At 45.1% G+C, this 25,830-nt stretch overlaps 1 protein-coding gene across 4 annotated transcripts in view; it reads right to left on the reverse strand.

Moving 5' to 3' along the window:
- CBFA2T2 (CBFA2/RUNX1 partner transcriptional co-repressor 2) overlaps positions 1-25,554 on the reverse strand; it is a 150,155-nt gene extending 124,601 nt beyond the window's left edge. For all 4 annotated transcript variants that reach the window (XM_017971835.4, XM_002747273.6, XM_054255127.2 and 1 more), the window contains exon 1: positions 25,332-25,554. In XM_017971835.4, the coding sequence (XP_017827324.1) occupies positions 25,332-25,365 (34 nt within the window). In that variant the 5' untranslated portion in view covers positions 25,366-25,554. The remainder of the gene's footprint in view (positions 1-25,331) is intronic.
- Positions 25,555-25,830: the final 276 nt, after the last annotated feature.

Here is a 25,830-nt window from a genome sequence, read left to right on the forward strand (position 1 = left end):
TGTTTTCTTCTCCCCATAGATCCTTAAATCGACTTAACCTATAAGCTTAAATTGACTTAACCTATACTTAAATCTTCAGAGAAATTTCTTCCCATTAAGAAAGACTCTACTATTGCACTGACTTAGTAGCAGAAAGGAAAAAAAAAAAAGAAAGACTCATCAATAAACCATCTGGGATAGACAGATGAAAATGTGTATGTATGTGTGTGTGTGTAAAGTAAAAACAGTGATTATTTCCTGAAGGAATAAACAAAAACACTCATGAGGTAATAAATGATTTTATGCCACAGTCCACAAATCAGTTTCAATGTTGAAAAGTTATTTAGGATATTTCTTTTTCTTTTCTTTTTTTTCTTGAGATGGAGTCTTACTTTGTGGCCAAGGCTGGTGTGCAGTGGCACAATCTCAGCTCACCACAAACTCTGCCTCCCAGGTTCAAGCAATTCTTCTGGCTCAGCCTCCCAAGTAGCTTGGAATACAGGTGCATGCTACCACTCCTAGCTATTTTTTGTATTTTTAGTAGAGACTGGGTTTCACCATGTTGGCCAGGCTGGTTTTGAATTCTGACCTCAAGTGATCCACTTGGCCTCCCAAAGTGCTGGGATTACAGGTGTGAACCATCCAACCCGGCCTATTTAGTATAGTTCAACAGCTTATCAAAAAAGTAGTATGTGCTTCTGCACCTGGTTCCTAGAGAAGAAAGAAAAAAAAGTAGTATGATATGTCGGAAATAAGAGATGTTCCAGGACTGCAGTAAATATACAGATATGAGAGAGCTTGTTACCAAGACAGTATAGCATTATCAGGTATATAAAACTAAAGGCAAATGAAAGATATATTCCTCAAGTTTAAAATAAAATCAGACATCTGTCTTTCCTCCCAAACTCAGTCAGCATTAACTAATCTTTTTCCTTAATACTTTCGCAGATGGGCCTAGCAACGTGGCTCATGCCTGTAATCCCAGCACTTTGGGAGGCTGAGGTGGGCGGATCACCTGAGGTCAGCAGTTCAGGACCAACCTGATCAACATGGAGAAACCCCATTCTACTAAAAATAAAACATTAGCCAGGCATGGTGGCATATGCCTTAATCCCAGCTACTCGGGAGGCTGAGGCAGGAAAATGGCTTGAAGCCAGGAGGCGGAGGTTGCAGTGAGCCAACATCATGCCATTGCACTCTAGCCTGGGCAACAACAGCGAAACTCCACCTCAGAAAAACAACAACAACAAAATACTTTCTCAGATATCTCCATTTATCACTTTTATCACAAACTGTCCTATATAAAAATAGTTTTTCCTCCTCATAACTCTTCAGCCTACTAGATTTAGATGATCTTTGTCAAGTTTAAACACCCTTTGAGACACCAATGCTCCTCAAAGGAGTCTTCAGGTTACAGCTAAGAGAATTATTTAGAAACCCTGCTGCTGAAAATGAAGATTCCTGGGCCCTACTCCAGATCGTCCAGGATGTACATCTCCAGGGGTTGAAGCTGCATTTCACAAGCTTCTCAGATGATCTGAATATACACCAAACTGTATACCGTACACAGAGTTGTCCCTGAGTATCCATGGTGGGTTGGTGCAAAGAATCCATATGGATACCAAAATTCACCAATGCTCAAGTCTCTTACATAAAATGGTATGCTATTTGCCTATAACCTATCCATATCCTCTCATATGCTTTATTTAATTTATTTATATATTTTCTGAGACAGAGTCTTGTTCTGTCGCCCAGACTGGAGTGCAGTGGAGCAATCTTGGCTCACTGCAACCTCTGCCTCCCGGGTTCAAGTGATTCTCCTGCCTCAGCCTCCTGAGTAGCTGGGATTACAGGGTGCACACCACGCTGGCTAATTTTTGCATTCTTAGTAGAAATGGAGTTTTACCATGTTAGCCAGGCTGGTCTCAAACTCCCGACCTCAGGTGATCCGCCCACCTTGGCTTCCCAAAGTTCTGGGATTACAGGCTTAAGCCACCACACCTGGCCCTCTCATATGCTTTAAATCATCTATAGATTACTTGTAATTCCTAACAGACTGTATACCATAGGGAATAATGACATGAAAAAACGTCTGCCCATATAGACACAACCATCTTTTTTTTTTTTTTTTTTTTTTTGAGACAGGGTCTTGCTCTGTTGCCCGGGCTGGAATGCAAAATCACTATCTCGGCTCACTGCAACCTCTGCCTCCACTGCTCCAGTGATCCTCCCACCTCAGCCTCCCGAGTAGCTGGAACCACAGGCACATGCCACAATGACCTGCTAATTTTCTGTATTTTTAGTAGAGAAAGGGTTTCGTGACATTGGCCAGGCTGGTCTCCACCTCCTGGTCTCACTCAAGTGATCCACCCTCCTCAACCTCCCAAAGTACTGGGATTACAAGCACGAACCACAGTGCCTGGCCACGATCTATATATATTTTTTCCTGAATATTTTCAATCCATGGTTAGCTAAATTCATGGATGCAAAACCCACAGAAACAGAGACAAATGTTAGTTTTTCTTCCTTAATCATTATTTAATATAAACCTATACTTATCAGTTGAGTTCACCTTCATTACTTAAAAACTGAGTCATAGACAAATTCATTTTGTTTGGTCTGTTCTGTCTCCCAACAAGAGCCTACTTCATTATCTCCCCAACATGTCGACCTAGTCCAGAGATTGGCTCAGAGCAGGCCTTTTGACAGTATTCAATTTCATCCCACACTGGCATTTCAATTCTGTTGACATTCTGAGAAAAATACTAATAGCATAAGAATTTTGTGCATGGATCATTAACAGTAAGACATTAAAAGCAAAATGTAGCAACCTAGCCAACATGGGGAAACCTCTTATCTACTAAAAATACAAAAACTAGCTGGGCATAGTGGCACGCACCTATATTCCCAGCTACTTGAGAATCACTTGAGCCCAGAAGCCGGAGGTTGAAGTGAGCCAGGATCATGCAACTGCACGTCAGCCTGGACAACAGAAAAGCTGTCTTAAAAAAAAAAAAAAAAAAGGCAAAATGTACAACTCTGTCTTATGAATTCGTTTACAATAACAGAAATAATCACCAAAATACCTTGATGGAAGTGATGAGCTGAAAAACGGCAAGGCTTCTATGGATTTAGGCCTCGAGAGCTGGATCTACCTGGAATCTTTACTTCCTGTATGTCATGAACAACAGAAAGGACTCAGGCCGGGTGCGGTGGCTCACGCCTATAATCCCAGCACTTTGGGAGGCCGAGGCGAGACCATCCTGGTCAACATGGTGAAACCCCATCTTTACTAAAAATACAAAAATTGGCCAGGCGTGGTGGCTCATGCTTGTAATCCCAGCACTTGGGGAGGCCGAGGCGGGTGATCATGAGGTCAAGAGATTGAGACCATCCTGGTCAACATGGTGAAACCCCTTCTCTACTAAAAATACAAAAAAAAATTAGCTGGGCATGGTGGCGCGTGACTGTAATCCCAGCTACTCAGGAGGCTGAGGCAGGTGAATGGCTTGAACCCAGGAGGCGGACGTTGCGGTGAGCTGAGATCAAGCCATTGCACTCCAACCTGGGTAACAACAGCAAAACTCTGTCTCCAAAAAAAGGAAGTTCTCTGAAAGGTGTGATCTCACAACTGAAGGCCTCTCAATATTAACATTGAGCAAATCAATACTGAATGTTGCTGTGGTTCATAAAATCTGTTTCAAGGCACTTAAAACAACAGAAGAGATAAATAATGTCTTTACTATTGTTTAAAGCAAAGATCCTCTAGAATAGTTTTGTGAGATTCCCATCTGATTGGAAATTATAAAAACTGCAAAGTATTATGTACAATATTGTTCCATTTATGAAAAATACTATGCATCTGAGTACTATAGGTATATATAAATGTTTACTGAAAAGCCTAAAAATATACACAAACTTTCAGCGATGAGGTGAAAGAGAATTTTTACCTTTTACTCTATTTGCTAGGTATTTTTAAGAATGACCTGGCCAGGTGTGGGGGCTCACGCCTGTAATCCCACTGTTTTGGGAGGCTGAGGCAGATGAGTCAGAGACCTCAAGTTCCAGAGCACCCTGATAAGCATGGTGAAACCCTGTCCTACTAAAAATACAAAATTAGGCTGGTGTCATGGCTATTTGGGAAGCCACCTGTAATCCCAGCTATTTGGGAAGCTAAGGCAGGAGAATTGCTTAAACACGGAAGGCAGACGTTGCAGTGAGCTGAGATCGCGTCATTACACTCCAACCTGGGCAACAAGAGCGAAACTCTGTCTAAAAAAAAAATATGTATATATAATTACTTTTCCTTTTTTTTTTTTTTTTTTTTTTTGAGACAGGGTTTCACCATGTTGGTCAGCTGGTCTTGAACTCCTGACCTCAGGTGATCCACCTGCCTTGGCCTCCAAAGTGCTTGGGTTACAGGCGTTAGCCACCATGCCCAGCCTATATAATTACTTTTCTAAAATATCTTGCAAAAACTAGTGTCGAGATGGCTCATGACTATAATCCCAGTCCTTTAGGAGGACAAAGCAGGAGGTTACTTTGAGACCATCCTGGGCAAAACAGCAAGACTGCATCTCTACAAAACATAAAAAATGTTAGCCCATAGCTCATGTGTAGTCCCAGCTACTCAGGAGGCTGGGACAGGAGGCTGATCATGCCACTGCACTCCAGCCTGGGAGAGAGAGCAAGCCTCGAAAATATAAGAATAAATTCAAAAAATGAAAAACAATTTAAAAATTACAGAGTCAGATGGGCAAGCTGGCTCACACTTATAATCCTAGCAATTTGGGAGGCCAAGGCAGGCAGATCACCTGAGATCAGGAGTTTGAGACCAGCCTGGCCAACATGATGAAACTCCATCTTTAATAAAAATACAAAAGTTAGCTGGGCATAGAGGCATGTGCCTGTAATTCCAGCTACTTAGGAGGCTGAGAAGAACCTAAAAGGTGGAGGTTACAGTGAGCTGAGGGCACGCCACTGTGCTCCAGCCTGAGCAACAAAGTGAGACTCCATCTCAAAATACAAAAACAAAAAACTAAAGCCAGGCGAGGAGGTGGCTCATGCCTGTAATCCCAGCACTTTGGGAGACTGAGGTGGGCGGATCACAAGGTCAGGAGATAGAGACCATCCTGGCCAACATGGTGAAACCCTGTCTCTACTAAAAATACAAAAATTAGCTGGGCGCAGTAGCATGTGCCTATAGTCCCAGCTACTCAGGATGCTGAGGCAGGAGAATCGCTTGAACCTGGGAGGCGGAGGCCGAGATTAGCCAAGATTGCACCACTGCACTCCAGCCTGGGCGACAGAGAGACTCCGTCTCAAACAAACAAACAAAAAACAAATTAGCCAGGTGTGGGAGCACGTGCCTGTAATCCCAGCTACTCAGGAGGCAGAGGCAGGAGAATTGCTTGAACTCGAGAGGTGGAGGTTGCAGTCAGCTAGGATCATACCACTGCACTCCAGCCTGGGCTGGAGTGAGACTCAAAAAAAGTAAATAAATAAAAAATAAAAAATTATAGTTTCAATGCAGAACACTACAGAATAAGTAATAGATAAATTATTACAGCATAAATAACATTATCCTTCATTCAGGAGGATATCACTATTAGGCCAAAGACACATGGTTTCCGTCACCCAGGCTGGTGTGCAGAGGCATGATCTCCCCCAATTGCAAGCCCCACCTCCTGGGTTCAAGTGATTCTTCTGTCTCAGCCTCCGGAGTAGCTGGGACTACAGGACTGCACCACCATGCCTGGCTAATTTTTGTATTTTTTGTAAGATGGGATTTCACCATGTTGGCCAGACTGGTCTTGAACTACTGACCTCAGGTGATCCGCCTGACTCAGCCTCCCAAAGTGCTAGGATTACAGATATGAGCCACAGCGCCTGACCCCTTTATCAATTCTTGATTCTTCACCCTATCCCAAAACTACCCGGGGCTCCTACCCACCTCTACCCTAATCTTCCCAAAACTTAATAAATAACCTAACCCAATAATCTTAAGGTCATCCTTGACTGCCTCCCCTACACCCACCCCAGCTCCTCTATACTCAATCCACTGTCAAATCATATTGCTTCTACCTTAAAAATATTCTGAATCCAACTATTTCTCCCTACCATCCATTAACAGTCTAGTCCACACCATCAACCTCCTTCTCTTGGCTTATAACTTTTTTTTTTTTTTTAAGACAGATACTCATTCTGCTGCCCAGGCCGGAGTACAATTGCATGATCTTGGCTCACTGCAATCTTCACCTCCCAAGTTCAAGCTATTCTCCTGCCTCAGCCTCCCGAGTAGCTGGGACTACAGGTGCCCGCCACCATGCCCAGCTAATTTTTTTGTAGTTTTAGTAGAAAAGGGGTTTCACGATGTTGCCCAGGATGGTCTTGAACTCCTGACCTCAGGAAGGTCTCCCGAAGTGCTGGGATTGTACAGGTGTGAGGCACTGCGCCTGGCCAACAACTTCTTCATTCACATTCTTACCTTCTCCCTTGATTCACTAGAGTGTTTCTCTAAAAGCAATCCCGTAGGCCAGGTGAGGTGGCTCACGCCTGTAATCCCAGCACTTTGGGAGGCTGAGGCGGGTGGATCACGAGGTTAGGGGTTCAAGACCACCCTGGCCAACATGGTGAAACCCCATCTCTACTAAACATACAAAAATTAGTCAGTGTGGTGGCAGATGCCCATAGTCCCAGCCACTCAGGAGGCTGAGGCAGGAGAATCGCTTGAACCTGGGAGGCAGAAGTTGCAGTGAGCTAAGATCCCACCACTGTACTACTCCAGCCTGGGCAACAGAGCAAGACCTGTCTTAAAAAATAATAAATAAATAAATAATAAAAGCAATCTCTTTAAAAGGTAAAGGGGATGTCACTTTACTGCTCAAAACTCTGATCTCATTCAGAAAATCCAAAATCCTTACCATGATCCCTAATGCTCTGTGCGCTCTGGCCCCCACCTACCTCCCTGACATCAGCTTCTAGTTCTATCCCCTGCTCCAGCTTCCTTGATGCTCTGCAAACATATCAAGCATGTTCCTGCCTCAGGGCATTGATACCTGCTATTCCCTTTGCCTGGACTGCTCCGCTCCAGATGTGAACCTGGCTAGCTTACTTTCTTCAGATCACTGCTCAAATGTCACTTGAAAAGAATGTATCTAATAGCATTCCTGGCCAGGTGCAGTGGCTCATACCCATAATCCCAGCACTTAGGCAGGGGGACTGCTTGAAGCTAGGAGTTCAAGACAAGCCCGTGCAACTTTGTGAGACCCCTGTCTCTACAAAATAAAAATAAAAGTTTCAGCCAGGCAAGGTAACACATGCCTGTAATCCTAGCTACTGGGAGAGAGGGAGTACATAGTAGGAGAAGCACTTGATCCTCGAAGCTGTAGTAAGCTCTGATCACGCCACTGTACTCCAATCTGGACAACAAAGTGAGACAGTCTCAAAAATAAAAACAAATTTTAAAAATTAAAAAAAAAAAAACAAGGCATGGGCACTGTGGCTCATGCCTGTAATCTCAGCACTTCGGGAGGCAGAGGTAAGGGGATTACCTGAGATAAGGGGTTCAAGACCCACCTGGCCAACATGGCAAAACCCCATCTCTACTAAAATTACCAAAATTAGCTCGGTGTGGTGGCACACACCTGTAATCCCAGCTACTGGGAAGGCAGAGGCAGGAGAACTGCTTGAACCCAAGAGGTGGAGGTTGCAGTGAGCCAAGATCGGGCAACTGTACTGTAGCCTGGGAGACAGAGTTATACTGCGTCTCAACAACAACAGGCCAGGTACAGTGGCTCACGACTGTATCCAGCACTTTGGGAGGAATTTGAGACCCGTCTGACCAATATGGTGAAACCCTGTCTCTACTAAAAATACCCAAAAAAGTAGCTGGGTGTGCTGGCTGGTGTGCCTGTAATCCCAGCTACTTGGGAGAGGCTGAGGCGGGAGAATTGCTGGAACCCAGGAGGCAGAGGCTGCAGTGAGCCAAAATTGCAGCAGCCTAAGCAACAGACCCCTAAAACAGGAGCAGCAGCAGCAACAAAACAGCATTTCCCCGTCACCCTCTTCTCATTATCCGAACAACAACAACACAGCATTTCCCCATCACCCTCTTCTCTTTATCCAAAATACTTCCTTAGTATTTATCAATACCTGAATATATTAAACAGGTAAAACATTCATTTTTAATCACATTAAAATTCAATGTCTATGAAAGCAGCACTATTTTGTGACTGTATCCCCTATACCTATCTCACAAAGCAGAGCCTCCGCAAAAAGGTTAAATACTAACAACAAGAAGTTGTCAGTCTGGAGAGGATGTGTAATGAATGGAACTCTCACAGACTACTGATGCAAGCACTGACTGATAAAACAACTCTGGAAAACTTTTTGACAACAGCTGCATCTACTAAAGCTGAACATATCCATACTATAGTGAATGTCCCTCCAATCCTAAGCATACACCCACAAAAAGACATACATACACACACCCAAATACAAAGAAGAATATTACTTGCAGCATTATTCCTATTAGTCAAAAACTAGAAACAATCAGAATATCCATCAACAATAGAATGGACCAATTGTGGTATATTTTTGTGGCCAAACTCTGTACAGCAGTGAAAATGGCCTGTTATTGCTAAATACAAAAACATGTATCATTACTGTTGAGCAAAAGAAGCCAGATATGGAAGAATACACATTATATGACTCTTTATATAAAGTTCAAACAGCAAAAAGCAAAACTAATGAATGGCAACATAAGTCAGGATAGTGCGGCCGGGCGTGGTGGCTCAAGCCTGTAATCCCAGCACTTTGGGAGGCCGAGATGGGTGGATCACGAGGTCGAGAGATCGAGACCATTCTGGTCAACATGGTGAAACCCCGTCTCTACTAAAAATACAAAAAATTAGCTGGGCATGGTGGCGCGTGCCTGTAATTCCAGCTACTCGGGAGGCTGCAGCAGGAGAATTGCCTGAACCCAGGAGGCGGAGGTTGCGGTGAGCCGAGATTGCGCCATTGCACTCCAGCCTGGGTAACAAGAGCGAAACTCCGTCTCAAAAAAAAAAAAAAAAAGAAGTCAGGATAGTGGTTACCCCTGGGAGAAGGAGGGAGACTGACTGGCAAGTAAGGAGGTGGGGTTCTGAAGTGCTTGCTGTTAATATTTTTCTTTTTCTTTCTTTGTTTTTTTTTTTTTTTTGAGTGGGAGTCTTGCTGTCACCCAGGCTGGAGTGCAGTGGCACGATCTTGGCTCACTGCAACATCCACCTCCCAGGTCCAAGCGGTTCTCCTGCCTCAGCCTCTCGAGAAGCCTGGGATTACAGGTGCACACCACCGCACTTGGATATTTTTTTTTTTATTTTTTTTTTTTTTTGAGACAGAGTCTTGCTCTGTCACCAGGCTGGAGTGCAGTGGCAAGATCTCGGCTCACTGCAACTTCAACCTCCTGGGTTCAAGTGTTTTCCTGCCTCAGTCTCCTGAGTAGCTGGGACTACAGGTGTGTGCCACGACCCCCAGCTAACTTTTTTTTTTTTGAGATAGAGTCTCCCTCTGTTGCCCAGGCTGGAGTTCAATGGCATTTTCTCTGCTCACTGCAACCTCCATCTCGGCCTTCCAAAGTGCTGAGCTTATAGGCGTGACCTACCACTCACAGCCTTCTTTTTTTTCTTGAGACAGGGTCTTGCTCTGCAGCCCAGGCTGGAGGGCAGTGGCACGCATGATCACAGCTCACTGCAACCTCACAACTCCTGGGATCAAGTGATCCTCAAGTGGCCTCAGCCTCCTGAGTGGCTGGGACTATAGGCATGCGCCACCATGCACTAATGTTTTCTATCTTGATCTACATAGTAGCTACACAGATATGATCACTCTGTGAAAATTCACTGGGCTGTACATTTATGATTTATGTATTTTATCTGTTTAATAAAAAGTTTATGGCGGGCATGATGGCTCACACGTGTAATTCCAGCACTTTGGAAGGCCAATGCCAGTGGATCACTTGAGGACAGGAGTTTGTGACCAGCCCAACATGGTGAAACCCCAAAAATACAAAAATAAGCTGAGCATGGTGGTAGGCACCTGTAATCCCAGCTACTCAAGAGGCTGGAGCAAGAGAATCCCTTGAACCTGGGAGGCTGAGTTTGCAGTGAGCTGAGATCGCACCACTGCACTCCAGCCTGGGTGATAAAGTCAAATTCTGTCTCAAAACAAAAAAGTTTATGTAAAGAGAAAAATAACAGAAAAAAGGCTATCTTCCAAAAAGCTACTATAGGTAATGTTTTGTTTTATAAACATGCTTGCATTTTTAGCCATAAGCAAAAATTGCTTTTAGTGAATTCAAGATTAAGTAATTGACTATAGACAAAACTTCAGTCACTGATAAACAGATTCCAAGTGTTGAAAAACACCAACCCAAAACTCCTTTTGCACTAAGCCATACTGTCTACCTAAATATAAAGACCTCCTTTTTATTATTTATTTATTTATATTTTTTGAGGTCGAGTTTTATTCTTGTTGCCCAGGCTGAAGTGCAATAGTGTGGTCTCAGCTCACTGTAACCTCCGCCGCCCAGATTCAAGCGATTCTCCTGCCTCAGCCTCCCGATTAGCTGGGATTACAGGCACCTGCCAATTTTAGGATTACATGCCTGGCTAATTCTGTATTTCTAGTAGAGACAGGATTTTACCATGTTAGCCAGGCTGGTTGCAAACTCCTGACCTTAAATGCTCCACTCACCTTGGCCTCCCAAAGTGCTGAGATTACAGGTGTGAGCCACCATGCTCAGCCAGGACCTTTTTAAATAAGGAAAAATTTAGACATCTGTTACTGACAGATATTTCCCCAAAGGTTTCCTTTTAAAAACATCACTATTTAGGGTAAGCTTAATAAAATCTGAAGCCTTGGTTTCCCCCTTCATCTTGGGATCTGAATCAGTCTATCATGTTCTTTTTTTTTTTGGAGACGGAGTTTCATTGTTGTTACCCAGACTGGAGTGCAATGGCACGATCTCGGATCACCGCAACCTCCACCTCCTGGGTTCAAGCAATTCTCCTGCCTCAGCCTCCCAAGTAGCTGGGACTACAGATGTGCACCACCATGCCCAGCTACTTTTGATATTTTTTAGTAGAGACAGGGTTTCACCTTGTCGACCAGGATGGTCTCGATCTCTTGACCCCATGATCCACCCGCCTTGGCCTCCCAAAGTGCTGGGATTACAGGCGTGAGCCACCGTACCCGGCCCTTTTTTTTTTTTTTAATTTGAGAGGGAGTCTCACTTTGTCTTCCAGGCTGGAGTGCAGTAGTTTCATCTTGGCTCACTGCAACCTGCACCTCCTAGGTTCAGGAGATTCTCCTACGTCAGCCTCCCAAGTAGCTGAGACTACAGGCACACGCCACCACACCCAGCTAATTTTTGTCTTTTTTGTAGCAAAAGAGTTTCACCATGTGGCCAGGCTGGTCTCGAACTCCTGACCTCCAGTGATCCATCCTGAGGCCTCCCAAAGTGCTGGGATTACAGGCATGAGACAGGTGACACCATGTCAGGTCTGACATGTTCTAATATTTAATTGGTATGAATTATCTGCCTGCTTTCCCTATAATCATGAAAAGGGTTCACATGAAATGACTGATCCGGCCAATGAAAAATGTACAAAGAGATCCTTTCCCTAAAACAAGTAAGTTTGTGCTCCCCACATGGCCAGACTCTCAATGAATTAACTCTTCAGCAGACTTCAAGCTAAAAATCTGAAGTCAAACCAATTAGTTAATCCCTAATGGGATCCCAATTTCCTACTTCTGATAGCAGAAGTTTAAATAAACCCCTTGGCCAGGTGCAATGGCTCACGCCTATAATCCTAGCACTTTGGGGTGGCTGAGACAGGTGGACCACCTGAGGTCTGGAGTTTGAGACCAGCCTGGCCAACATGGTGAATGAAACCCTGTTTCTACTAAAAATACAAAAAATTAGCCAGGCATGGTGGTAGAGGTATCTGTAACCCCATCTACTTGGGAGGCTGAGGCAGGAGAATTGCTTGAACCCAGGAGGCAGAGATTGCAGTGAGCTGAGATCTCAACATTGCACTTCAGCCTAGGTGACAGAGCAAGACTTCGTCTCAAAAAATAAATAAATAAATAAATAAATCCCTCGTCTTATAAATGCAGCCATAAAAATGAACAAGACCATGTCTTTTGCAGCAACACGGATGGAGCTGAACACTGTTATCCTCAGCAAACACAGGAACAGAAAAACAAATACCACATGTTTTCACTTACAACTAGGAGCTAAATGATGAGAACACATAGACATGTAAGGGAGAACAGGGCCAGGCAGGTGGCTCACACCTGTAATCCCAAGCACTTTGGGAGGTCAGGGCACGCAGATGACGAGGTCAAGAGACGCCATCTCTACTAAAAATACAAAAGTTAGCTGGGCGTGGTGGCACACATCTCTACTCCCAGCTACTTAGGAGGCTGAGGTATGAGAATCGCCTGAACCAGGGAGGATGCCATTGCAGTGAGCCAAGATCATGCCACTGCACTCCAGTCTAGTGACAGAGAGAAACTCTGTCTCCAAAAAAAAAAGAGGGGAACGAAACACCCTGGAACCTATTAGAAGGTGGAGAGTGGGAGGAGGAAGAGGATGAGGAAAAATAACTAACAGGTACTAGGCTAATTCCTGGGTAAGGAAATAATATGTACAACAAACCTGTGTGATACAAGTTTACCTATGTAACAAATCCACACATGTAGCCCTGAACTTAAAAGTTAATTAAAAAAAAAAAGGCCAGGCGCAGTTGCTCATGCCTGTAATCCCAGCACTCCGGGAGGCTGAGGCGGGTGGATCAAGAGGTCAAGAGATCGAGACCATCCTGATCAACATGGTGAAACCCCATCTCTACTAAAAATACAAAAAAAATTAGCTGGGCATGGTGGCGTGTGCCTGTAATCCCAGCTACCCAGGAGGCTGAGGCAGGAGAATTGCCTGAACCCAGGAGGCGGAGGTTGCGGTGAGCCGAGATCGCGCCATTGCACTCCAGCCTGGGTAACAAGAGCAAAACTCCGTCTCAAAAAAAAAAAAAAAAAATCCAAGTATAAAAACCAAGTCAGGCCGGGCACAGTGGCTCATGCCTGTAGTCCCAGGACTCTGGGAGGCCGAGGTGGGCGGCCCAGGAGTTCAACCCCAGCTTGAGCAATGGCAAAACCCTGTCTCTACCAAAAAATACAAAAAATTAGCCAGGTGTAGTGGTGCACATCTGTAATCCGAGCTCCCAGCGGGGGCTGAAGCAGGAGAATAGCTTGAACCAGGGAGACAGAGGTTATGATGAACCAAGATCATGCCACTGTACTCCAGGCTGGGCAACAGAGCGAGTCCCCGTCAAACAAACAAAGAAAAACAACACAAGGCAAAGGGATGTGGCCCCTGCCTACTCCCATCTCCTGACACCCTTTACCTAGCACGTTACACCTCAATAGTACATAACTACTTTTAGTCTCCCTTACGCTCATAAACTGACCCAGCCTCAACTTCACCTATCTCCTACCCATTCTTCACTTGGCTGATACCTCTCCAGAGGGTATTCTGGCAATATCTACCAAAATTACACAAATATGCAAACCTCTTGCCCCAGCAATTCTACTTCTAGGAATTTATTCTACAGATCTATGAAAAGACAATTTTTTTTTTTTTTAAAGACAATTTCTACAAGGTAATGCAGCACTGTTGCAAAAGTAAAGGGTTGAGAAAGGTAAATGTCCACCAGCACTGGGAAAAAAGTATGGTGCATTCATATAATGAAATACAATGCAAAATGAGGAAGTTCTTTATGTACTGACATTATATGGCCTACAGGCATGTATCAAAAGGGTCCAGAAGAAACTGTAATGCTAGCTGCTTCCAGGAAGGGGAAAAGACTAGCTGGAGCAGAGGTGAGAGAAACTTCACTAAATATTTTTTGTCCATTTCAAATGCTAAATTAGGTGAATACATAGCTAATCCAGAAATTATTTTACTAAGTTTTTAGGTAAAACAGATTAGCTCAAAACAAGTATTTTCCCTAAGAAAACTGGCTCAAAACAAGTATTTTCCCTAAGAAAATACTTTTCGGAAACACACTCACACATGCACACTTACACATTAGGTCAGATGTCCATCCTTAGTGGAACGTTATGTGCCATTAACAGTGCTTAGCATTTGGTACTGAAGCTATCAATCTATCTCCCTTACTGTACTATATAAGCTCCTCCAGGACCTTAGAACTCTCTTTATATCCCCCAGGATCTGATACAAGAAATTCAGTAAATGTTTGTCAAAGTAAATGAGTATCTGAAATCAAGAATAGCCTAGAAAATCAATAACTTTTAGTCACTGTAATGAGAATTCATTATAGTCCACCTTCTAGTATAAATAGCTGTTTGTCCTTCTAATAGAATACAAATATCAGGCCCTTAAATAAATGACTTATTGAATTTAACTATCAGAGTAACACCAAGAAACTGAACTGGCAAGTAAGCTAAAATAGTACACAAAAAAGGGACATTCACATAATCAGAAATTGATTTTAGTATTTCAAATGGCTACTTACTAGTTACAGTTTTTATGGACTGTAACATTCTCCCCACAGACTACATCATTCCTCAGAGTCCAACATCCACAAAATTAGCATGAACTATTTACAGACCTAAAGAAAACTCAGCTAGCCAAGTGTTGATATCCACAGCTGCAGCTAAGTGCCCAGTGGCTCTAAGGCATGGATGGCATCCCATCTCCTTCCTGAAAATTCCCTGCCTCCATTGATTGAACCAGAATCCTTGTTTCACTATTTCCCAACAGAGCTCTCACTCAACGGCAGCAATTACAAGGGAAAAAGATGGCTAATCACTATCTAAACTTAACACCTTTGTTTAAAAGTTTTTATTGGTACTCTCTTGACAAAATTGCTAAGGAGGGTATCCTTAAAAAAAAAAAAAAAAAAAGGTTTGTTGTTTTTTTCTTTTTTGTTTTTTTGAGATGGAGTTTCGCTCGTTACCCAGGCTGGAGTGGAATGGCATGATCTCGGCTCACCGCAACCTCCACCTCCTGGGTTCAGGCAATTCTCCTGCTTCAGCCTCCTGAGTAGCTGAGATTACAGGCAGGCGCCACCATGCCCAGCTAATTTTTTGTATTTTGTAGAGATGGGGTTTCACCATGTTGATCAGGATGGTCTCGATCTCTTGACCTTGTGATCCACCCGCCTCAGCCTCCCAAAGTGCTGGGATTAGTCTTGAGCCACCGCACCCAGCCAAAAAAAAGTTTTTATTGCAAGAGCTACCAACAAAGTGTTAGGGCACAGAAGGAAAAACAAACTGGAAAATCACTGAGGACAGGGACTGAATCTTAGCTACCCCGGCCACCCTATGGCACTTAGTGCAATCCCTGCATCTGACAGCTCACAATACAGTTGTTAATGAATGGTTTTACTTAGTGTAAAAAGGGGATTTTTATCTGTATTGCTTAAATTTTTCAATGTATTCATGTGTTACTCATATAAAACAAAGAAAATATGAAAAATGAGGGATCCTGTGTCTCTGTGTGTATTTTTTTTTTTTTTTTGAGACAGTCTTGATTTGTCATCAGGCTGGAGTCCAGTGGCTCGATCTTGCTCACTGCAACCTCCACCTCCTGGGTTCAAGCCATTCTCCTGCCTCAGCCTCCCGAGTAGCTGGGATTACAGGCGCACACCACCACGCCCAGGTAAATTTTGTATTTTAGTAGAGATGGGGTTTCACCATGTTGGTCAGGATGGCCTTGATCTCTCGACCTTGTTATCTGTCCGCCTCGGCCTCCCAAAGTGCTGGAATTACAGGTGTGAGCCACTGCGCCCAGCCTGTGTACTGCAGTAGTACTGGCCATTTTGCTATTCAGCTGCTGCATTAAATTGCTTCTATTCTTTTTTGTTTTAATTTATACTATTATTATCATCATTATCTTGTAGAGACAGGGTCTTACTATGTTGCCCAGTGTGATCTCAAACTCCTGGACTCAATTTTCCCAGCTTGGCCTCTCAAAATGCTGGGATTATGGGCTTCAGCCACCATATCCAGTCCCTTCTATTTCTTTCCTTTTTGAGACAGAGTCTCGCTCTGTCTCCCAGGGTGGAGTGCAGTGGCACGATTTTAGCTCACTGCAACCTCCGCTTCCAGGGTTCAAGCGATTCTACTGCCTTAGCCTCCTGAGTAGGTGGGACTACAGGTGCATACCACCACGCCCAGCTAACTTTCTTTTTTTTTTTTTTTTTTTTTTTTGTATTTTTAGTAGAGATGGGATTTCACCATGTTGGCCAGGATGGTCTCAAACTCCTGACCTCATGATCCACCCGCCTTGGCCTCCCAAAGTGTTGAGATTACAGTCGTGAGCCACTGCATTCAGCCTCTTTTCTTTTTTGTTTTTTTTTTTTTTGAGAGTCTCATTCTGTCTCCCATTTTGGTGGAAATGTAAAACGGTTTGGTATAGGCATTTTGGAAAACATTTTGGCAGTTTCTAAAAAGTTAAGTATAGGCCAGGTGTGGTGGCTCACATCTGTAATCCCAGCACTTTCGGAGGCCAAGGTGGGTGGATCACTTGAGATCAGAAGACGGAGACCAGTCTGGCCAATATGGTGAAACGTCATCTCTACTAAAGAAGTGTTGGGCCGGGCGCGGTGGCTCACGCCTGTAATCCCAGAACTTTGGGAGGCTGAGGAAGGGGGATCATGAGGTCAAGAGATCGAGACCATCCTGGTCAACGTGGTGAAACCCTGTCTCTACTAAAAATACAAAAAATTAGCTGGGCATGGTGGTGTGTGCCTGTAATCCCAGCTACTCAGGAGGTTGAGGCAGAAGAAATGCCTGAACCCAGGAGGTGGAGGTTGCGGTGAGCCCAGATCGCACCATTGCACTCCAGCCTGGCTAACAAGAACGAAACTGTCTCAAAAAAAAAAAAAAAAAAAAAAAATGTTGGAATTATAAGTGTAAGCCACCGTGCCCAGCCCCCTTCTATTTCTATACAACCATTTTTTTCTGCAAACTTGTTCCCTTAAACAACTATGGAAACCACTACAAATGGAGAGTACTACAAAATTACTCATGAGGTAACATATCATGTTCAAAACATCCTTTAACAGTGCCTCAACTGATTCTCTCCTTTTCGAGTAGACAGGGGAGTTTTAGCGGCCCATTTCACAAAAGACGACATTAACCCTCAAAATCCAAATATCAGTTGCTCAAGACTGCCCTGCTCATAAACTGGAGGTAAAAGAAAGGACTGGGGTAACATCTATATCTTCGTTTTTTTTTGAGATAAAGTCTCGCTGTCACCCAGGCTGGAGTGTAGTGGTACAATCTTGACTCCCTGCAATCTCCGCCTCTTGGGTTCAATCAATTCTCCTGTCTCAGCCTCTCGAGTAGTTGGGACTACAGGCACCCACCACCATGCCCAGCTAATTTTTGTATTTTTAGTAGAGATGGATTTTATATTGGTCAGGCTGGTTTCGAACTCCCGACCTCAGGTGATCCACCTGTCTTGGCCTCCCAAAGTGGTGGGATTACAGGCATGAGCCACCTCGCCTAGCCATATCTTCCTCTTACACCTCTACTTAAAAAAGAGACAGAATGGGCCGGGCGCGGTGGCTCAAGCCTGTAACCCCAGCATTTTGGGAGGCCGAGGCGGGTGGATCACGAGGTCAAGAGATTGAGACCATCCTGGTCAAAATGGTGAAACCCTGTCTCTACTAAAGATACAAAAAATCAGCTGGGCATGGTGGCGCGTGCCTGTAATCCCAGCTACCCAGGAGGCTGAGGCAGGAGAATTGCCTGAACCCAGGAGGCGGAGGTTGCAGTGAGCCAAGATCGCGCCATTGCACTCCAGCCTGGGTAACAAGAGCGAAACTCCGTCTCAAAAAAAAAAAAAAAAAAAGAAAAGAAAAAGAGAATGTCCCCTCACAGCTCCCAATCCAAAAATTAAACATGTGAAAATTGTCCTGATACACAAATGGTAGTTACTGTTATTTCTGCAAATGATGTGTAAGTAAGAACTGCACTAGCCCCAACAGAAGATAACTAGCAAGGGACCCTACATTCTAAAACAGGTAACAGATTATGCCTTTCATTACAGAAATGAGATAACCAAAATCCGTTTCACCCAGTACAGTGCTTCCTTGACAATTCTAAAACAAAACAAAATAAAAACATCAACAAGCAAGTGAAACTGTCATATATTACTGGTAGAAATGCAAAATGGTATAGTACAGGCATTTGGAAAACACTTTAGCAGTTCCTAAAAAGTTAGGCCAGGTGTAGGTGGATCACCTGCGGTCAGAAGATTGAGACCAGTCTGGCCAATATGGTGAAACGCCATCTCTACCAAAAATATAATAATTAGCCAGGCATGGTGGTGCACGCCTGTAATCCCAGCTACTTGGAAGGCTGAGGCAGGACAATTGCTTGAACCCCGGAGGCAGAGGTTACGGTGAGACAAGATCGCGCCATTGCACTCCAGACTGGGCAACAAGAGCGAAACTCTCTCAAAAAAAAAAAAAAAAAAAGAAAGAAAGAAAATGCTCTGCAGGAGAATGTTAATAAGCAAAGAAAGACTGATAGAAATAACAACAAAAATCAGCCGATGTGTGCCTATAATCCCAGCTACTGCCATGCAAGGTGGCTCACACCTGTGATCCCAGCACTTGGGGAGCTCAAGGCAGGAGGACCAGTTGAGCCCAGGAGTTTGAGATCAGCCTGGGCAATAAAGCGAGACCCCATCTCTATAAAATAAAAAACTAAATAAAATTTTATAATTAGTAGAGCATGGTGACACATACCTTGGGAGACTGAGGCAGGAGGATCCTTGAACATGTTTGTGTTTTTCTAAAGCACCTTATAGTATCTTATTTATAGATGTCATATATTTAAGAAGGGCTAAGAATATAGTTTCGGCCGGGTGCGGTGGCTCACACCTATAATCCCAGCACTTTGGGAGGCCGAGGCAGGTGGATCACGAGGTCAAGAGATCGAGACCATCCTGGTCAACAAGGTGAAACCCCGTCTCTACTAAAAATACAAAAAATAGCTGGGCATGGTGGTGCATGCCTGTAGTCCCAGTACTCGGGAGGCTGAGGCAGGAGAATTGCTTGAACCCAAAAGGCAGAGGTTGCGGTGAGCCGAGATCATGCCATTGCACTCCAGTCTGGGTAACAACAGCGAAACTCCATCTCAAAAAAAAAAAAAGAATATAGCTTCAACTACTTAGCCAGCCCAACTTAAAAGGGAAAATTAAGGGGGAGCTTAATTTAAGCAGTTGGCTGGGGAATGCAGTAGGAACTAAAACCATCACCTCCCACACTTCTCTCTTACCATTCTGAATTTCCCTATCTCAACTACTTCTACCTTTAGTCCCAGCCATAAAGTTAGTATAGCTCTAGGGATATAAGGCCAAAATGAATAAATCTGTGTTGCTTAAATGTCTGTTCTCATGTGGCTTTGAAAAATTAAAAGCAGGCAGGAACTCTGTTGCATGGAGATGGCTAAATTAACAAAGAAATAAGGGAAACATTTGTAAGAGAAGGAAAAGGTCAAAGTAGTGTGTCAAGGGAGCTGTGCTATGCCCGATATTAGCATTTCACTGGAGCTGCTAGAGAGGTCAAATTACAAATTTGTCACCATCGGCTAATTTGATTGAAAGGTCTAGCCAACTCCAAAGCTATAAAGTCACAGAAAAGGATAACAAGCTCTGGATTATTCTGAATTTGTACTTCAATTTCTGCATTTAACTACAACACAAAATAGAAGGGTAGACTCAAACTTTAAAGAGCTACATTGCAAAGTAAAGGTTCATTGCATATACTATATTTGATGATCCATATTTGACAGCTCCTCACAGAGCCATGCAAAATTAGCATGGACACTTCTTGGGCTTTTGATGTTCATTGCCATCATCTGCTTCTCTGCTAAGATCAGCAAACATATGGGATGAACTGTTAAAGACCGCTAAGTTTCTATTGCCTTTTTATTTTTTAATTCATCTCTAAGGCCAACTTAGGATACCCCTGAAAAAGACCTCATTTATCTGTCTTTAAATCACATCCCAATTCTTTGGACTTTTATTTATTTATTTTTTATATTTTCTGAGACAGAGTCTTGCTCTGTCACCCAGGCTGGAGTGCAATTGCACGATCTCGGCTCGCCACAACTTCCAACCTCCACCTCCCAGGTTCAAGCAAGTCTCCTGCCTGCCGAGTAGCTGAAATTACAAGCATGCGCCACCACACCTGCCTAATTTCGTTTTTAGTAGAGACAGGGTTTCTCCACCTTGGTCAGGCTGGTCTTGAACTCCTGACCTCAGGTGATCTGATCCACCCACCTAACCCTCCCAAAATGCTGGGATTACAGATGTGAGCAACTGTGCTCCGTTTTTTTTTTTTCTTTTTGAGGCACAGTCTCACTCTGTCTGCCTAGGCTGGAGTGCAGTGGCATGATCTTGGCTCACTGCAACCTCCACCTCCTGGGTTAAAGCAACTCTCCTGTCTCAGTGTCCTGAGTAGCTGGGACTACAAGCATGCACCACCATGGCTAGCTAATTTTTCTGTATTTTTAGTAGAGACGGGATTTCACCTTCTTTGCCAGGCTGTTCTGGAATTCCTAACCTCAAGTGATCCACCTGCCTCGGCCTCCCAAAGTGATGGGATTACTGGCATGAACCACTGCACCCAGCCTATCTTGTTTTACACATAAATAAAAATCCAATTATCAGTAACTACTTCTATTAGGTAGAAATTATACCCATTGGCCAGGCATGGTGGCTCACCCCTGTAATCCCAACACTTTGGTAGGCCAAAGAAGGTGGATCACTTGAGGCCAAGAGTTCAAGACCAGCCTGGCCAACATGGTGAAACCCCATCTCTACTAAGAATACAAAAATTAGCCGGGCAAGGTGTTGTGTGACTGTAATCCCAGCTACTTGGGAGGTTGAGGTGGGAGAATCGCTTGACCCCAGGAAGGTGGAGGTTGCAGTGAGCCAAGATCAAGCCACAGCACTCCACCTTGGGCAAGCTTGAGACCTTGTCTCAAAAGAAAAGAAAAATTATATCGATTTACAAATTAAAGGAACTGTGTTTTAGCAGCAGTTAAATAACTGCCTAGGAGAACTGGGCCTCAAAATAAAGTCTGTCTCCAAGTTCTGCTTTTTCTATTATGCCAAACAACCTGCCTCGTGTATATCTCTGCCTTTTTAAATTAAACTAGGCTACTAACTGCTGTTTAATTGTCTTGATGGTGTGGCCATTAAGAACACTGCCTGGGGGGAGGCCAAGGCAGCCAACCACTTGAGCCCAGGAGACCACCCTGGGCAACAGTGAGAGACCCGTCTCTATTAAAAACAAACAAACAAACAAACAAACAAACGTGAGCTGGGTGTAATGGCTCACGCCTGTAATCCCGACACTTTGGGACAGGCATGATGGCGTGTGCCTGTAATCCCAGCTACTGGGGAGGCTGAGGCGGGACAATCACTTGAACCGGGGAGGTGGAGGTTGCAGTGAGCCAAGATGGAGCCACTGCACTCCAGCCTGGGCAATAAGAATGAAACTCCATCAAAAAAAAAAAAAGTCAGGCTGGGCGCAGTGGCTCGCTCCTGTAATCCCAGCACTTTGGGAGGCTGAGGCGGGTGGATCACCTGAGGTCAGGAGTTCAAGACCAGCCTGACCAACACGGTGAAACCCGTCTTTAAAAAAAAAAAAAAAAAGTCAATCAACGGCAGGTGCAGAGGCTCACTCTTGTAATCCCAGAACTTTGGAAGACTGAGGCGGGCGCTGGGAGCCTGGCCAACGTGGTGAAACCCTGTCTCCACAAAAAAATACAGAAAAAATCAGCCAAGCATGGTGGTAGACACCTGTAATTCCAGCTACTCAGGAGGCTGAGGCAGGAGAATTGCTTGAACCTGGGAAGGGGAGGTTACAGTGAGCTGAGATCACACCACTGCACTCCAGCCTGGGCAACAGAGCAAAACTCCGTCTCAAAAAAGAAACAAAAAAAATTAGTCAATCAAGACTAGAGGTAACTTCCGGAAGCAAAAGTCTTCTTATTCATCCTCATAGACTTTATTGTAGAATAGGGCCTAGTGCTTGGCAGATGGTCAATGTTGAACCTAACCATATCATGAGACCCTCACTGAAAAAGTCCTCTCAATATTTCATTTTAAAGCAACTTACTATATGGTACCAAATGAAAGAAGTACACCAAGTGTACTGTCTAGGAATGTAACATACAATTATTTTACAAACACAAAAAAAGGCCAGGCAAGATGGCTCATGACTGTAATCCCAGCAATTTGGACAGCTAAGGAAGGAGGATTACTCAAGCCCAGGACTTCCAGACAAGTCTGGGCAACGAAGCAAGACCCTATCTCGCCCCCCCAAAAAAAATTAGGCCGGGTGTGGTGGCTCACACCTGTAATCCTAGCACTCTGGGAGGCCAAGGTGGGTGGATCACCTGAGGTCAGGAGTTCAAGACCAGCCTGGCCATCATGGCGAAACCCCATCTTTTTATTAAAAAAAAAAAAAAATTAGCTGGGTGTGATGGCGCCTGTAGTCCCAGCTACTCAAGAGGCTGAGGTAGGAGGATCGCTTGAACCTACGAGGCTAAGGCTGCAGTGAGGCATGATGGTGCCACTGTACTCCAGCATGGGTGACCGAGTGAGACGCTGTCTCAAAAAAAGAAAAAAAGAAAACAAAAACTTAGTTATATAACATAAACAAAAGTACTTTTGGGCATATTTTAAACTAAAAACTACATATAAGAAGTGTGGACACAATCTTTTCTGTTAAGTGAAAGCAAGTTTATTAGAGAAATAAAGAAACAAAGGAATGGCTACTTCATAGGCAGAGCAGCCCCCCAATTTTTTCAGATAAAAAGTCCTTTCATAGGCCAGGCATGGTGGCTCACGCCTATAATCCAAGCACTTTGGAGGTGAAGGCCGGCAGATCACCTGAGGTCGGGAGTTCAAGACCAACGTGACCAACATGGTGAAACCCCGTCTTTAAAAAAAAAAAAAAGTCCTTTCAGGCTAGGCTAGGCGGCTCAATTTTGTAATCCCAGCACTTTGAGAGGCCAAGGTGGGTGGATCACCTTAGGTCAGGTGTTCAAGATCAGCCCGACCAATATGGTGAAACCCTGTCTCTACTAAAAATACAGAAATTAGGTCGCATGCGGTGGCTCGCACCTGTAATCCCAGCACTTTGGGAGTCCGAGGAGGGTGGATCACCTGAGGTCATCAATTTGCCACCAGCCTGGCCACCAAGGTGAAACCCCATTTCTACTAAAAATACAAAAAATTGGCCAGGTGTGGTGGCTCACACCTGTAATCCCAGCACTTTGGGAGGCTGAGGCAGGTGAATCACTTGAGGTCAGGAGTTCAAGACCAGACTGACCAACATGGTGAAAAACCTATCTCTTCTAAATAAATAAACAAATAAATAAATAAAAACTTAGTCGGGCATGGTGGCCGGCGCCTGTAGTACCAGCTACTCAGGAGGCTGAAACAGGAGAATAGCTTGAACCTGGGAGGTGGAGGTTGGATTGAGCCAAGATCATGCCACTGCACTCCAGCCTGAGCGACCGAGCCAGACTCTGTCTCCAAAAAAGAAAAAAAAAAAAAGTCCTTTGATTTTACTGAGATACCACACCTATCCAAGCCTAAAAGGGTAACCACTATCTGCCTCTTTAGTTGGAAATTTCAGTAACAATGGATCAAAACATCAAAAGCAGTAACTGCAACCTAGGTATATCTACTTTTTGTATCTTCAACCCAACATTTAATGAGTGCCAAACAAAAAAGGTGGCGTAAATCCTCCCTTTCATGTGTTTAATTACATCAGCTCTGAGATGAACACTCACAGTACCTTCTGTTACCCTCTGCAAAATGGGCTACCTCAAATAATGTCTTACTTAGAATGTCAACAAGATTAAACAAGAAAAAAACATGCAGGCCGGGCCTATAATCCCAGCACTTTGGGAGGCCGAGGCGGGTGGATCACGAGGTCAAGAGATCGAAACCATCCTGGTCAACATGGTGAAACCCCGTCTCTACTAAAAATATAAAAATTAGCTGGACTCAGTGGTGAGTGCCTGTAGTCCCAGCTACTCGGGAAGCTGAGGCAGGAGAATCGCTTGAACCCAGGAGGCGGGGGTTGAGGTGATCCAAGATCGTGCCATTGCACTCCAGCCTGAGTAACAAGAGTGAAACTCCGTCTCAAAAAAAAAAAAAAAAAAAAACAGAAAAAAGAAAAAAAATGCAAAACGTGTATGTTTCCGAATTTACTGTGTCTCTCCCCTCTCCTAACTAACCTCAAAACCCTCATTCAATCTATCTTGTTTATTGTTGTATTCCCAGGGCCTGGAATGGTTATTTTAAAACTTACTGTACTAGATGATTTAATAAATATTAAGTGAACTGAATGCAAAATGGTTCTCAAAAAAAAAGTTGGCTATTATAACTACAGTAATGGAAAACAATTAAAATTTTGTTGTCTTAAGGGAAGCCACCCCTCCCCCAAGGATCTCACACATCGAGGAGGAACACTAGATGAATGTCGGAATGGCGAAATGGAAGTGAGAGTAACAATTACTGACCACAACAAAATAAAGTCTTAAGCACACGGCTAGAGCCTAATTTCGGACTTGCCGAGTCCAGTGCACACTGGATGAGATGAATAACGCATCAGTACAATAATGACACTTTTCAGATTTTCTGTGTGCCAGGGTCTGTGTCAAGCGTTTTACTGGCCTCACTAGACCCAAGAACCCTGGGGGAGGAAGGGAACCCACTCCACACCCCCATTTTTCAGATGGGGGAACTGAGGCCCCGGGAGAGCCAAGGTCATAACCTGTAAACGGGCAAACCGGGATGTGAGCCAGGCAGCCAATCCCTGAGCCTGCGCTCAAACAGGCCCTCGGAGGGCCCATTCTCCTCCCCTCCAACTCTCAAAAGCTGGCGGGTGTAGTATTTCCCCAGGAGCCCGACTTCGTGGCCCCAGCGTCGGGAGAATAAAATAGTTCTCGGCCGCGGGCAAGTCCCACGGACGCCGGCACGGCCTGGGTTCCGAGGCCGCGGGACCCACAGTTTCCCTCACATCTTGAGCCCCCGAGCCCTTCGGGCGGCGCAGGAAGCGACAGGGTGGCCTCGGGAGCCCGGGAAGGCCCGCCCCGCCGCGTGACCTTGGAACCGCCGCCTCGCTCCGGGCCTCAGTTTCCACTCCCGGCCTCGCGCCCGGTGCACCCGGGAGCCCGCGCCTTTGGAGCTGCAGGCCTTCACACGCCCCCTCGGCCGCCCGCCTTCACGCCCCGCTTACGCTGGAAGGCGGCCGCTCCAGGGACGCCCACCATCGCCGAGCGCCGCCGCTGCCGCCACCGCCGCCGCCCGCCTCGACCCGCGACACGGGTCCCTCGCAGGCGCCGCCCGCCTCGACCCGCGGACCGGGCCCCTCGCAGGCGTCGCCGCGAGATGTGCAGCGGCCGAGCTAGTCAGACACCGCCACTGCTGCTGTCGCCGCCGCCGCCGCTGTTAGGCCGCGCACCGCCCCGCCTCCGGCTAGCCACGCCCTACCCGCCGGGCACGCCCCCGCCGCACGCTCCCGCCGCCAGACCAACGCACGCGGAAGCCCGGCCCCAAGACCAGCTCCCACTAAGCCCCGCCCCCTATCCTGACCCGCCCCTTCCGCGGGAACCGACCGCCGTATCCCGGCGCAGCCTGCTTTTCAGATCCGCCCCCTCGACGTCACGCTCGCCCGTCACGCGCATGGCCCACTTTCTAGCTCTGGGCTTTCTAGTGTGGCCAGGGCAGTGGCCAGG

This window comes from Callithrix jacchus, chromosome 5, assembly GCF_049354715.1.
Source record: "Callithrix jacchus isolate 240 chromosome 5, calJac240_pri, whole genome shotgun sequence".
NCBI classification, from domain to species: Eukaryota; Metazoa; Chordata; class Mammalia; order Primates; family Cebidae; genus Callithrix; species Callithrix jacchus.